Below are 15,382 nucleotides of genomic sequence, written 5' to 3' on the forward strand. Positions count from 1 at the left end.
GCTATCAATTTTCGAAACTGAAGCAGATACTGAAACTGAAACTATCAGTTTCCAAAACTGAAGCAGATACTTAAACTGAAGCAGATGCTATCAGTTTCAAAACTGCAGCAGCAGCAGATGCTATTAGTTTTGAAAATCTGAAACAACAGCAAATATTTTAGAATTCAAAAGCTGAAACGTCCAAACATGAATTCACTTGAATTCTGTAACATTATAATTCAAAAGTTGAATGTGTAACATCCAGTAACAGCTCTGGCTGTCTTTACTCTCTTAATGGAGATTTATTTCCTCCTCATGATGAGGAGTCTATAAATAGGTGTCTCTAGTGCATGGCATACTTACTGAAATTCTGCATACTCTCATACGACATTCTGCACATCGTCTTTAGCTCAGTTCTCGATCTTGTTCAGCTCGCCAGAGCTCGTCCGACTTGAGGTGCTACTTCAGACGAGACGTTGCCGTTTTACCTTTGGGGAAGAATCGCCAAACCGTGAGCACTTACGGGGCGAAATTCTTTTTGCGGCTTTAGACTCTCTCTCGATTCGGCATTGGTTTCTTTTGTTTATTCATTCATTTTTGTATTTCAGTTTAGTCTCGTTGTTATTTTCTAATTCCTCTATTTTCTTAGTACAATTTCTACTTTGTATTTCATTTCCATTGTAAAAGTTATCCCGTTCATGTACCCAGTGATAACAAATGGTTGTCCAATTCTGCAATCATCATTTGCTTACCATACTTTAATATTGCTTTCTATAATGTGATATTTCAATGCATTTAGTCCATATATTGTAAAATGAAGTAAACCGGTTATATCCGGTTAATCGAACCAAAAATCGATTCGATTATCGATTAGTAAATTCTGTCTTAATCGATTTCGATTAACCGAAATCTGTTCGGTTACCACCCCTAATTTTGACTCTTCAACGTCATCCATCACGACTAACGATTCACATAATTGAACTCTATTCAAATATAAACTTATTTTTAATTTTAAATTACGACACAAAATAATTTTTCGTCGAAAATCAACGAATTACAAATTAAGTTTCTCATATGTGAGAATTTTATATTTTTTAGAATTTTCCAAAATTGAACCGAACATAAAAAACTATAAATGAGGGATCAAAATGTCTCAGAATCCTTGGCAATCAACTGAATTTTTTTTATAAACCCAATCAAATGAATTTATTGAATAAAGTTTTCTTAATTTTTTTTCTTCTCTCTCTATATATATTATCTTACTTTTTATTGTGCTTTTGGAGTTCATGAATTCAATTCAAATTATCTTTCTTTTTAGTGTCACATTACATTAAAAAAAATTAATACCAATGTTAAAATTTAAAAATTTATTATTATATAAAAAAATGTACATCATTATATTAGATAATTTTGATTCTTAAAATCTTAAATTGATAATGGTAATTTTAATGTCACATAAATTGATAATAGATCTTAAATTGGATAATGAGTTTTATGATATCTAAGAATGGAAAGTTATCACCACACAATAATATCCTGAATCTAAAATAACTGAAGCAAAAAAAAATGAAAAATGCAATTGTCTAGAAGTGACGGTCCGACCCGATTAGAAGTTGAGGCAAATATTAGCCTGTCTACTAAACCCGAGACCGACCCGACCCACGAGATATTTCCAAACATAGAAAGTGAATTAATATTCCAAAGAAATGACGTAAGAGATAATAAACGGAGAAATATCCCAAACAAAAAACCCAAAACCCTACCTGTTAAAACCCTGCCCTCCATTTCCCAGCTCTCTCACTCTTGCTAAGAGAGAGAAACAAAAACACACAGATAGAGAGAGAGAGACTGAGCTACTCTCCTCAGTCCTCATTCGCCACCGCCCCTACAATGGATAATTCAGCTCAATAAAGCTTGAAACGAAACTAATTATGGCAAACAAAAAGGGAAAGAAAAATCGGCAGAGGAGTAATCAGGAATTCGGAAATGGCAAAGGAATTCATAATTCGCGAAGCAGAGCTGCTGATCAGAAGACGAAGAGCAAGCGGAATCAACAGATATTTATGAATGAGGATGATTACAGGCACCGGCTGCAGGAGGTTTTGTACACTCCGGCGGATATCTTCGCCAAAATTTTCAGGAAGGACGGTCCCCCGCTCGGCGATGAATTTGATTCTCTTCCGTCTAATGCTTTTCCAGGCGGTAAAAATTGGAGGGGTGGTTTAGTGTTTTATGCATAATGTTGAGTTTGAACTGTTTAGTTGGATTATGCTTTCATTTCCGTTGATTGAGCGTTGAGTGTCCTGGGTTTCTGTCGATTAGTGTCTCAAGTGGTTGTTATTTGTATTTGAAGCGGAATTGTTTGAAAATTAGGGAGTATGTTGGGGAGTTAACTATACGATGCAGTGCATCTCTAGGGTTGAATCCTAGTTAAGATTCTTCACGTTTAATTAAGCACTAAAATACTTGGCAGGGCTACCAAACATAGAAATAAATATTACACTCTTTTGCTTGCTTTCAACATTTGCTGTTTCTGCATGAGGTGATGCAAAAAGGGATACTGCAGACGGATAAGTTGTTCACTCATGTAGGACTATTGAATGCTCCGTTAATTCTTATTGAACCAATATTGCTGATCAAGTTTTTTCTGGTCACTTGGTCGAATTACTTAGGTTTTAAGTTCAAGCCGCCTTGGAAAATTATATATTCAAATTTCGACATTGTAAGCTCGTTACTACAACATTCTAGAAACAGCTGTCATCATTAGGCCTTTAATCATCGTGAATTGGGGTTAGGACCAAATGACATTATAGATAGTTGTGTTGGATTACTGGAAGCCCAAGATAGATTTACTGACTTTGTATCCAAACATAGTATTGAGTCAGTATCGCATTTGGAATTCCTTCAGAGGGCGTGCTCCTAAGTTTGCTGCCGAATGCTCACTAGTTTGGTTTTCTAGATCTTTTGCATCTCCATGGTGGTATCCTAAATTTGCTCCAATATGTGTGCACAAGCACAAGTACAACCAGTTAAAAGGAAAACTGAAGCAACATTCCTTATCTCCTACCTTACATAAACAAATAAAATGCCAATAAATATTTTAGTAAGGTGAAATCCAGGAACTCGAAAGAGCAAAACCGTGGCAGTCAATATGTGCTTTGCATTTCATTATCTCTCTTTTATGTTAATTAGCATGCATCACATGTAGTTAAGATCTTGTTCTTGATAATTGCACTCTGATGACCAGGTCCCAGAAGGTCTCATCTAGAAGAGAATCGACTTTATAAAAGAAGAAAGGTACCAAATTCATAAACTAGCTGTTTATTTTCATTCTTTTCTTTTTGTTTTTTGTTTTTTGGATATTGCATAAAGTATTTGAACACTTTATGCTCCCTGATTTCGTTTTCATGTTAGGTTTCCATGCATGCCAATGATGCCATGTCAGACTACGAAACTTGTTGTGAGGGCAGTCCACATGTTCAGAGGCATGGCATGGGGAAAGGCCCAATGACTGCACATGGTGGTCCAGTAAAGAAATATGGCATGGGGAAAGGTTTAATGACTAAAGACAGTGTTCGAAGAAATAAATATGGCATTGGCAAAGGTTTGATGATGATAGGCCGAGGTACAAATCCTGGTGCAAGAGATTTGCAATATGGTGCTTGTAGCAGTGGGAGTGTCATTCAAAAGAAGAAGAAACGAGCACAGCCACGAGAGTCTATTCTGGTTTGCTCTCCAATCCTCTGTTTCAGTTATTTGGCTAAACTATATATCTCTTCTGTTACCAGTAAAGCTAGCTCAATCCACACAACTATTTTCTCTATCAATTTTGCTGCTTCACTTATTTGAAAATTGAAATTTAATTCTGTTGTTCCTTGTGTAGAAAAAATTGGCAAACAGAGAAAGGGCTAAAAGGAAGGCTTCATTGAGATGTAAAAAGGTGAAGTTTGCCTCAGCTTTTTTATATGCAAGATTATGTTTTGGTAAGGGATTTTTTAAATGTTTTGCTTGCCATGCTATGATTGCAGGTGGAACCCCAGAAAATCCTGAAGCGGAAGAAGCCTCACAAGGAAAAATGTGAACTTGCTCTTGAAGAAATGAATTGTATAGAAAACACAGAATTTGCAACATTACTAGATGACGAGGAACTGGAACTTAGAGAATTACAAGTAGGACCAAATCCGTTATCTTGTTCAGCTCATTTTACAACCAGTGGTTCTCATGGTTGCTCCCTTTGCAAAGGTCAAATGTTCTGTAGTTTACTCTTTACTTTACTTTTATAGTTCCTTCTTTCCTATACGTTGGAGTTATCTGTATGAATCATTGTTTTAGTATATGAACTTATTGACTGGACTTACCTGGTGGGCACTCTTACTAATCCTCTTAATAATTTTCTGTATGTTGACAGACTTGCTTGCCAAGTTCCCTCCAAGTTCTGTCGCAATGAAGCTACCTTTGTCAATACAACCATGGGCTTCCTCGCCAGAACTAGTAAACAAACTCTTTAAGGTATTTGAACAAGAACAAGTCTTCGTGATTTGATAATGCATTTAGCTACTCTAGATGCAGGCTGAGTGGATATCAAGTCCCTTTTTCCGTTATAAGAAATAATATGTTTACCCTATTCCTATATGTGGTCTCATAACATTGGATATTTTCAATGAACCTTGTCACTCATGCTCCCCCTGCCCCAACTTGTCAGTTCTGTTCTTTTCTCAAAATAAGGCTACTTTTTTACTTAAATAAAGTTTTTTACCTTTTTACTTTCAACTTAAAGCAATGATGATCTTTAATTCCAAACCATTACTTTCAAGAGCAACAAATACACAAAACTCCCACTTGTTCAGCTTCCATCTGAAAATTTTCCTTCACTTTCTGGTTCAAATCGACATATATAAACATGATGGAGGAAATATCTGTGTTTTGTCTTTCAGATTTTATCACCTTATTTCCTTTTTTTTTTGATAAATTACATAAGTAAATAAAGAAATTTAAAGACCGTACGACAGTGTACTCAAACCCAGGACCCCAGGCCTTGGGCATTAACCACCTACTGTTAGGCCAACACACGCACACAATCACCTTATTTCCTTGATCAGTAGCATCTGCACTCATTACTATCTTCCTATATTTGTATATTTGTTGATTTATAGTTGGAGAACTGTAAAGCAGAATCAGTGTATTAATCTTTTCTTCATTTATTAATTAAATTTCCAGTTATTTTTAGTTTGTTAATTCCATTAACATATTCTCATATGTGTTAGATGCTAAGTTTTTCTATTTTTCTTGTGTTTGTTTATTGAAGGTATTCCATTTTATTTGTACGTACGCTGCAACAATTGGCACACGTTCGTTCACCTTAGATGAGTTTGCACGATCGTTTCATGATAAGGTAACTTAGATTGTTGCCGGATCATCTGCATTATGTGTCATATATTTATATATGTTTGTTGGCGTTTCTTTTGGCTTCTTGGTTTCATCCTCCTCTTTCTGGCTTCAGGATTCTTTGTTGCTTGGTCTAGTGCATGAGGCCCTCCTCAGCCTACTTTTTTCAGATATTGACAAGGAGATAAATAGAGGATTTTTCTCTCATGCTAGCAAAAATGGCAAATATTTGGAGTTGATTCATTCGGTGAGTATGTCTTAAGTCAAGGTACAATTAAAGTGGTAGATCTTGTGTTTGTCATACTTCAGTCTGATGATAGTAGCAGAACAGGTTGGAGATTGTTCTATGACTCTCTAATCTCTATCGTTATATTGGTGATATCCAATGATCTTTGGTCTTCTGTATATACAAAAAAATAAGGTTTAACTTTTTGTTAGCATATTGAGTGTTCATTCTTAATAGTTTCGACGTTGTTTTCTAATGGAATTTCCTATATGATGAAGTTCAAGTCTCATTCAGGTAATAAAAAGAAAAGTTGGAATCAGAAGAAGTTGTATAAAATTGATTTTAACCTAGTTCTCATTGTTTAGGACAAGTATACTAAGTCCTCTTAGATATAGATAAGAACATTTATGCTTGGCATTACCATACATCTGATGTGGAGTGTCTTAACGATTTACTATGAGCACAAGTAATGCATTTGGTAACATAATGAGCCTGGTCAAATAATTGTGTGAAGTTAAAGGTTTATGTAGTTATGGTATATCTTGCTGGAATTGTGTTAAATTTATGTCCTTTCTCGAGTGTGTGTTTTATATAGTATTTTCTTTGGGTGGGGAGATGCGGAAGACTATTTAACTTCAAGCATTACATGATTTCAGGATTCATAGGTTAGAGTTGCATGAAGGATTTCTTTCCAAAGATCGTATCCTCAGCAAAACATTAATTTTTGATGTCTTATAAGAAAATGGCATTTTTAATCTAGTGTTAATTTGATTGATTTGTTCTAAACTATTTCAGAGAATGCTGTTGATGAATTTGACTACAGTAAATTTGAATCTGGAAACTGGAAACCGATTTGTTTGAGGAATTGTTTGGTAGTAATCCAATACCTCCATAGTTTGCTAATTGTTAACTACAAACACTATTGCGGTAAAGAACACTGACATGCTTTTCATTCTCTTCCAAGCTTCTCTGCCAGATGCCTTTCAGGAGTTTTGTAGATATGCACATGTGAGCGCAGTTGTATTTATGCTACAATTGGTGGAAACTATTATAATCTTGATCCACCAGGCTAGTTGTTTAGGGATCTCTAAATTTCATAGATATTCTTTCAAAAATATGCCTTGTCGCAGTTAATATAGCAATTAATTACAATTGTCATTGATCACCTAGAAAATATGTTTATGCAAGGAATTTGTATTTTACATTGCTGTTTTAACTTTTTAAACTTGGGTTTTGCAGCTTGAACATCATAGTGTGGTTTTGGAGTTCTGGCAGAAGTCACTGAACCTCCTGACATGGATAGAAATATTACGTCAGGTGTTGACTGCAGCTGGTTTTGGTTCTAAGCTTAATATGACAAGGAAAGTAGCGTGCTGTAAGGTATTCGGTTTTCCGATGAACATGATTTTTGTTTCTGTTTTGTGATCTCTCATGTCATTCATGAAGTTTTGTTCTATCAAAAGATGACATCATGGGAATCCCCATCCCTTTTCTGTTTTGAAATACGAGACACAAGACCTATGTACAAAATGTGCAATGCATCTTATAGTTTGCAAGAAACAGATACTGTTCCTAGTGCAAGAGATGTGTAGCTTTTATAGCTTGTTTTGGTTCTAAGCTTAATATGACAAGGAAAGTAGCGTGCTGTAAGGTATTCGGTTTTCCGATGAACATGATTTTTGTTTCTGTTTTGTGATCTCTCATGTCATTCATGAAGTTTTGTTCTATCAAAAGATGACATCATGGGAATCCCCATCCCTTTTCTGTTTTGAAATACGAGACACAAGACCTATGTACAAAATGTTCAATGCATCTTATAGTTTGCAAGAAACAGATACTGTTCCTAGTGCAAGAGATGTGTAGCTTTTATAGCTTGTATTTTGTAAGCAGGATCTCGGCTGATCCAGTTGGTAAGGGGCATATAATGTGATGCAACAAACTCATTGTATTTGTTTCTTGTTTTCTAGGAAGGCAATGTCATGGATAAGTATGGCTTAAGTCCTGGGACATTGAAGGGAGAATTATTCAGTATTTTGTTGACCCGAGGAAATAATGGATTGGAAGCCTCTGAGTTGGCAAAATCTTCAAGTGTAAGTTCTTATCATATACAAAATGTTTAGCAACATCCTATTGGAAAAAAGAAAAAAAGAAATTACAGCAACTTCAGATATTAAAAGGTAGAACTTAGCTGTGAGTGTTCCTTTTTCTGTGTAGATTGTTGATTTAAACCTCACGGATACAGTCCAAGACTTGGAGAATTTGATCATCTCAGCTCTCTCCAGTGATATAACATTGTTTGAAAGGATCTCCATGTCGGGATATCGTTTGCGGATCCACACTGTTGAAAAAGAATCTGAAGATTTTCGATCTGATTCTGATGATTCAGGGTGTGGAGATGATGTTTCTGAAGTTACTGGTGGAAATGATGCAAATGATTCTGACTACGAGTCTAGGGATACCAGTCTCTCCAAAACTGATGTTAGTAAATCAAACAGTAACCTTCCGACTGTATACAATGAGATTGATGAGAGCCATCCTGGAGAAGTGTGGCTATTAGGACTGATGGAGGGTGAATACTCAGACTTAAGCATAGAAGAGAAGCTCAATGCCTTAACAGCGTTGATTGATCTAATTCGCGCTGGATGCAGCATCAGAATGGAGGTAGTCCCTATTATTGTATAATTAATTATCCTCTTATCCTTATGAAGTTACCCTAAATTATTAGGGGCGTAGGATCACATCCTTTTTCGACTGGGTTTTTTGGTAGTTGTCTCTCTCAAAAGAGCAGGCTTCTGAAACTTATAATTGAAATCATACACATTAAGCTGAAGATAAAAAAAAATATAGTTAATTAAGACAGGAAAAAGTTACATGGCTACTGCTTGTTGTTATAAACTAGTCATTCTAACATCTTTTATTTATAAAATATTGGACTTCACCAGATATATATTCAAGTTATTGATGTTTCATTTGCATAAAATTCCAGGATCCCTTGACCTCAAGCGCAGCATGTCCTCCAAATATCAATCATTATGGTTCTGGTGCTAAAATAAAGAGATCAACAGTGAAGCCTGTGGCATTAAGTTGTGGTTTGCAACAAAGATCTAGTGGACTCGACATAAATACACCAGACCCGATTGATTCTTTGGTTCTTATGTCAAAGATTGATGGCATGGGGAAGCATGCGAACATGATAAACATTGCAGACCAAGTGGAAGCAGAGGAATTTTTACATCCTATGCAGTCTATCTACCTTGGCTCTGATCGTAGGTACAACAGATACTGGATATTCTTGGGCCCTTGTGATGAATTTGATCCTGGACACAGGAGGATTTACTTTGAGTCTTCAGAAGACGGTCACTGGGAAATGATTGACACTAAAGAGGTCACTATGACTTTCCTTATATACATTTAGTCACTGTTGGTTTGTTCACAACATTAACTCGTTACCCTTCTCTTTGTAGGCTTTGTATTCATTGTTGTCTACTTTAGACCAAAGGGGTGCCCGGGAGGCTCGCCTTCTAGCTTCCTTGGAAATACGAGAAGCAATTCTGAACCAAACAATGTCCAGTGCACCAATTGATAGTGAAAATTGTCATCTGCCCCAGTCTGAATTAAATACTTGTAGGGAAGATAGCTCCTCTCCGGTGTCTGACGTAGACAACCGTTCTAGCTTCGGGGAAATGCAAAATGAACTTCCTGGTTCTATTGGCACTGCAGCTGTAGAAGCTGGGAAGAAAGGAGAAAGGCTAGTTGAAAAATCTGACGATTCCCAAGCTTTTGGTGCCCGGATATGGAAGTCGTTTTACTCAGAACTAAACAGCGTTAAAAATGGCCAGAAGGCATACCTTGATTCACTCAGAAGATGTGATCAATGTCAGGACCTCTACTGGAGAGACGAAAAGCACTGTAGATTCTGTCATATGACGTTTGAGATTGATTTTGATCAAGAGGAAAGATATGCTATTCATTCTGCAACTTGCCAGGCAAGGATTGATGTTAAAAGTTGCCGAAGGCAGAGAGCTCTACCTTCCCAATTGCAGGCACTCAAAGCTGCAATCTTTGCAATTGAGGTGGGGTGCCATGAATAAAAAATTCTGTTCACACTTTAGGTGCATTGGTACAACGGGAAGATTATGTTCTCGTCATGTTAGTTTCCTACGGTTTTTTTATTTTGTGCCTACTGTTGACATATTTATTGCAGGATTTCATATGCCTTTTTGACTGCTTAACACGAAATTTCTCAATGTTTGCACTAAAACTGATCATATTACATTATGAGATTTTTTTTTTTTGAAATCTGCATTATGAGATTTATTACATTACTTTTCTTTTTTTTAGATAAGAAACTATAAAAGATTTTATTTAGATGGATGAGCTGAGTCATCCTGTTTATAGATGAAAAATCCTGTTTTTGGACTCTTGTGATGACTTATTAGATTAATATCTGATATTGTATTCAACTTCTTGCAGTCGGCTATCCCAGAAGATGCCTTGATGGTGTCTTGGAAAAAGTCTGCTCATAATTTGTGGGTCAATAGGTTGCGACGAGTCTCCAGTTTAAGAGAGTTTCTACAGGTACTGTATATGGACTTCATCATTGTGTTTATTATTTATTTATTCTGAGGTCGGTGCCCAGTTCATAATTTTTCTTTTTCCTATTATTTAGGTCTTGGCTGACTTTGTAAATGCTATCAATGAAGACTGGTTTTATCAAAACAGCGGTACCGATTCCTATTGCTCCCCCGATAAAATAATTTCCAACTTTTCAGCCGTGCCGCAAACATATTCTGCAATTGCACTTTGGTTGGTAAAATTGGATTTATTGGTGGCCTCTCGCTCTCATGTGGAAACTGGTCATTCTGTGGATAAATCACTAATTGCTAACTGAGAGAAAGGTATGCAGTTGTCTCAATTTTGACATCTACCTCAATAAGTATGCAGTCTTGCATTTTCTTCTCACATTATTGTCTTTATCCCATTCTTCGAGTCACATGTTGCCTTGTTCTGTACTAATTTCTTCTGTTGATAAATGATAAGTAGGTAATGTGATAATTCCAAATAAATAATACTGCTACTGTTATTAATATTAACCATATTTTCTTGCTAAATTACATCAATCATGCATCAATCTTCTAATTTATTTTCTTTCCCTCTTACAATAAAATTGTCTCTGGAATCAGGTACTCGTTTCTCTAAGTATAGACCTCCCGTGGCCCTGGAAAAGTGAAATGAGAAATGGAAGAATTATAAACTTCCTCAAGACCTTTAAGCCCAAGCACGATGATCTCTGCCTGCTCGAGATGATCCCCACCTGCTCGAGGTTGAAGCAGCTGCAGGCATTCTTCCATTCTAAAGAGAAACAGAATGCCTTTTGGTTTGGGGCTGAGGTTCAGTTATATTCCAGTGATATATCAATCAGTAGGCGGGATGGAATCATTTAGTTTTTACACAAATTTTGATCGTTCATTCATCTCTGTGAGGAACCTTACTGCTTGTAAATAAATAAAGGTTGTTGGTTTCACAGTGTTTTTAGTAATATCTGTTAGTGCATTGTTTCCGTTCTTTTTCTATTTGAGTTGATCATAGTTCGTATTCTAACTTTCAATAATTTTTAGAAAACGTCCCCAACTTGTGTTCACTTCAAAAACTTTCAATTTTAAAGAAAAAAAAATGATTTATGCCTTATTAAATCGAGTGATGGAGTCACCTCGTTGAATTCTCAAGGTTTAAGGTTTTTTTTTCTGTAATTTTATACTGCTTCTACCTATAAAAATTAGTCAATTTTTGTCATTTTGGGATCTTCAAAAAAATTAGTCTTCTTTCATTTTTAAAATCTTTCTATTGCATGATGGGCTTTAATTTTCACTCATAATTTAATTAATTATCATTATTAATATTATTTTATAAGTGAGATTTCTTCTCTATTTACAATATATAAAATTATTTTTATTAAAATTCACGTCGTTCTTTTTTAGGACTATATTTAGTGGACAAAGGAGTATTGAATAATGTAAATTCTAGCTAGGCGACTTATTATCCTATCGTCAAATTTGGTAAGATATGACAAATCAATTTCTTTTCAAAGTCAAGAATTTTTTACGTGAAAATATAAGTTGAGGATATCTTTTAGAAAATATTAAAAATCGAGGACATAATCCCCTTCCTTTTTTTTAGCTTAATGGGTGCAATAAGATTTTTTTTTTAAACAAATATATATATAAATTAAATAAGATTCTTGTTTGTAAGTGAAAGTATACATCAATGTAAAGAAGAGATGAGCACATGTTAGAGCATTTACAACGGGACTCGCGCTCGGCTTGCGCAAGCCCCGTATCGTTGCCGAGTGGGGGGCATGCACCTCGGCCCGTTTCTGTGAGTTCGGTGTCTAGAAGAGAGAGAAAAGTGTGTGTGATGCACGCACCAATAAAAAATAAAACAATAGTTTAAATTAAACATAATATTTTAATTTTAATTTAATTTTAACTAAATATAACTTCATTTTTTATACTGTATTGCACATTATAGAGGATATGTATGTAATCATCGCACGCGATGCACACACCCAAAACATTGTAGAGAAACCTACACTTTTCGATGTGACATTCAATACAAAATCAACTTAATGTAGCATTTTTTTTATAATGCACTACACATTGTAGAGAAGCAGACACTTTTCGATTTGAGATTCAATAGAAAATCAATTTAATGTAGCTTCTCTCTTTATAGAGCATGCACATTGCATACACTTTTGGAACTGAGATTCAATACACAATCAACTCAATGTAGCTAAATAATTTTAATTCTAATTTTCAATTTCATTTTTCAATTATTACTTTTTATAATCATTTGTTGTAAAATTCAATATTTATTTTAATCTACAAATGCATTGAAAATAAGGATAAAATAGAAATGAAAATTATTGTAGTGATTTTTAAATTATTGCATCTTTTTTTATATTAATATAATTTTGAATTTTTAATTTGGGTAATTGCAGCAAAATACAAGAATTTTGTCTAAATTTGCATTTTGCACATGATCATTTAATTTAGCTCCACAATACATAAACTTTTAATTTAATTGAAATGTACACACGATGAGAAATCCGATTAAAATTAACGTTGACCGGAAATGACGTAGACTATTATTAGAGTTATGTGGCAGTACGCGTGACATTTTTAACACAGTGGCATGTAGGAGATAGGATGAAGGAGATAAAATGAAGGAAAGAGAGGGCGGCGTTGGCAGCTTTTCTGCAAGGCGTCAGCCGAGATGAGTAAGGGGCTGAGCAGGTTCACGACGGTGGCGGTCTGTCGAATTGTAGCCAGGAACGAGGAGGGCGAGAGGGGCGACGACAGCGGCAGGATCTGGGGACGAGAGATTTATAGATCTGGGGATTTCCCCTTCTGCGAGAAAAATATTGTGGTGGCTAATGTTGTGGTGGTTGGCGTTGTGATGTTAGTCGAATGTTGGATTGCCGTTGGCAGCAGCAGGTTCACGGCGGTGGCAGTCTATCAAATTGTAGCTGGGAACGAGGAGGGCGAGAGGGGCGATGACAACGGCTGAATTTGAGGACGGGAGATTTACAAATCTGGGGATTTTCCCTTCTGCGAGAATAAATGTTAGTTGAATGTTGTGGTGGCTGGCAGCAGCGAGTCGCCGCCGAATTCGAGGAAGAAAGTTGCAGATAGAGAGAAAAAGGGTTTCTGGTGTTCAGCGAGAGTGGAGAGGGAGAGAGGCTCCTCGCCGGAACTTCAGCACAGTGACGGTCGATCCCTTGCTGGTCTGTCTCAGCGAAGAATGTGAGAAAATAGATCGATAGGGGTGTAAACGACAACGTTTTTTGTTTTAAAAAGGTTTGACAAAACGACGTCGTTTTACATGACCGTCGGTGCGTCCACGTATACATCTCCGGAAGACACGTCACCTTCAACTTCGGTAGTGGATAACGCGATGTGCACATTTCAATTAAATCAAAAGTTTATGTATTATGGGGCTAAATTAAAAGGTGATGTGAAAATGCAAATTTGGGCAAAGTTTATGTATTTTGCGGTCATTAACCCTTTTAATTTTAATGAAATTTATGTTGTTTTTCTAATTTTAAAATAAAAATAAAATAAAAAATAAATTTTGAAAGATCAAGTGTAAAGAGCCTCATAGTGGAAAAGATGCTCTTAAATGGTAGGGACAACTTAAGCGAATTCTAGCAAAAGCCAGAATATGTCGTGGAAGCTTTTGTTAGACAACTAGTATGTAACCCGACGAATTTCGACGGAAAATTTTGTACATTATTTTTCATTATAGCATATGAAATGGTTTTTATATAAACTATTTTTAAATTTCAATTTTATTTGCTTAAAATAAATTGCTAGTACAGTTCAAGCTATAATAATCTTAACAATTTTCATCAGTTATATGTTAATTTTTTGTTGAGAGTTAAAATAGATTGTCTTTTAATATAAATCTTTATCTAATGAAATAATATAAAAAGTTGATGTGAGGTTGGAGATTTTATAAAAACAAGAAGAAAAATATTTAGGTAAATTTAACATAGGATATGATGAAAGATTGACACATTGTATTTTCTGTTAATCGAATATAGGAAAACCATCTTATATATGAACATTGTCTCATCCAAACTTTACAAGACTTTCGAGCATCATCTTGTATGTAACTTGAAATATCACATTTGACTTTTGTACGTCGAACTAATTATTATTATCTTATCTGAAACTTGTTATATGAGATTTGGCTTATGAGTATTATCTCATCTTCAACTTGAAAGATAAAACCTGAGTTGTGAGCAACATCTCATTCGGAACTCGTTAGACCATAACTGACTTGTGAGCATCATTTCGTGTGGAGCTTGAAGACTATAACTGACTTGTGAGCATCATCTCGTCTATAGTTCGATGGACCAAAGTTGAGTTATAATAATCATGTTTATGCATATTTTGCTACAATTTTGTGCATATTTATATTATTGTTGGGGCATGTTCGTGCTCTTGATTGAACATTTTTGAGCTTATCTTGGTGCATTCGCAGGACTGTGATGGAAGATAATAATTGTGGAGTAATCTTGGAAGAGATTGGAGAGGATGGAAAGTGTAGAAGTAAGGTCAAGGATTGGAGCACGGAGGCCGCAGCCTAGCAGTGCCCACCGAGCCCTGCGCTCGCAGCCCCTCCTGCGCCCGCAGCCACTTTCTGCGTAGCCACACCTCTGCGGCCTCCGATCCCCTGCGGCCTCCGTATGCGTCTTTTTGGAGCAGTTTCGTGTTTTTAATTAAAAAGGATGGAAGAAACATAAAGAGCGGGCGATTACACATTAGAGTTTAGACTTGGTTCCATAGTTTTCTAGCTTTTCTTGGGAAATTTCCTGATGCTTTAGGATTGAAAAATATGATTTGGAGATTGTGATTTTCAGATTTCGGTTGTTGGATTTTTGCTTGGTAGTGTGATTTATATTCTAGAATTTGTTAGATTTTCTCTTGTTTTTGTGACTTTTCGTTTAATCTTTGATTTATGATTTAATAATGAATTTAAGTATGTGTAATTATGGTTATGGTTATTCTGCATTTATTTTCTGCGTTTCCTGTGATTTAATTTCTTAGGATTCTCTTAGACTGAAATTAGGTTTTTGAATTAGAGTGAACACATTGATATTTCAGTTCTTTTCTGCTTATAACTTTACGCTTAAAAATAAGGTTATATTCTGTTGTAGGATTATATGCATTCAGTAATTTATGTATTTATCTTTTCCTTAGAATTAATTTTAAGATTTACGTTTGATGA

The 15,382-nt window shown here is 35.5% G+C and overlaps 1 protein-coding gene across 1 annotated transcript; it reads left to right on the plus strand.

Moving 5' to 3' along the window:
- Window positions 1-1,699: 1,699 nt before the first annotated feature.
- Window positions 1,700-11,159, plus strand: LOC130997421 (homeobox-DDT domain protein RLT3). The gene is made up of 16 exons (XM_057922733.1): window positions 1,700-2,181; window positions 3,227-3,276; window positions 3,394-3,705; window positions 3,863-3,919; window positions 4,008-4,221; window positions 4,388-4,488; window positions 5,285-5,371; window positions 5,480-5,611; window positions 6,830-6,970; window positions 7,558-7,680; window positions 7,805-8,251; window positions 8,577-8,975; window positions 9,055-9,663; window positions 10,064-10,168; window positions 10,260-10,488; window positions 10,774-11,159. Exons 1-15 carry the CDS (start codon window positions 1,911-1,913, stop codon window positions 10,479-10,481), a joined length of 3,270 nt encoding a protein of 1,089 aa, XP_057778716.1. The 5' UTR covers window positions 1,700-1,910; the 3' UTR covers window positions 10,482-10,488; window positions 10,774-11,159.
- The last annotated feature ends 4,223 nt before the right edge of the window (window positions 11,160-15,382 follow it).

Source organism: Salvia miltiorrhiza, chromosome 8 (genome assembly GCF_028751815.1).
Source record: "Salvia miltiorrhiza cultivar Shanhuang (shh) chromosome 8, IMPLAD_Smil_shh, whole genome shotgun sequence".
In the NCBI taxonomy this organism is placed as follows: domain Eukaryota; kingdom Viridiplantae; phylum Streptophyta; class Magnoliopsida; order Lamiales; family Lamiaceae; genus Salvia; species Salvia miltiorrhiza.

Coding starts and splice junctions, on each gene's coding strand:
- LOC130997421 (XM_057922733.1), top strand. CDS start 1,911: ATGGCAAACAAAAAGGGAAAGAAAAATCGGCAGAGGAGTAATCAGGAA. Junction 8,252..8,576: donor GATGCAGCATCAGAATGGAG/GTAGTCCCTATT, acceptor ATAAAATTCCAG/GATCCCTTGACCTCAAGCGC. Junction 9,664..10,063: donor CTGCAATCTTTGCAATTGAG/GTGGGGTGCCAT, acceptor AACTTCTTGCAG/TCGGCTATCCCAGAAGATGC.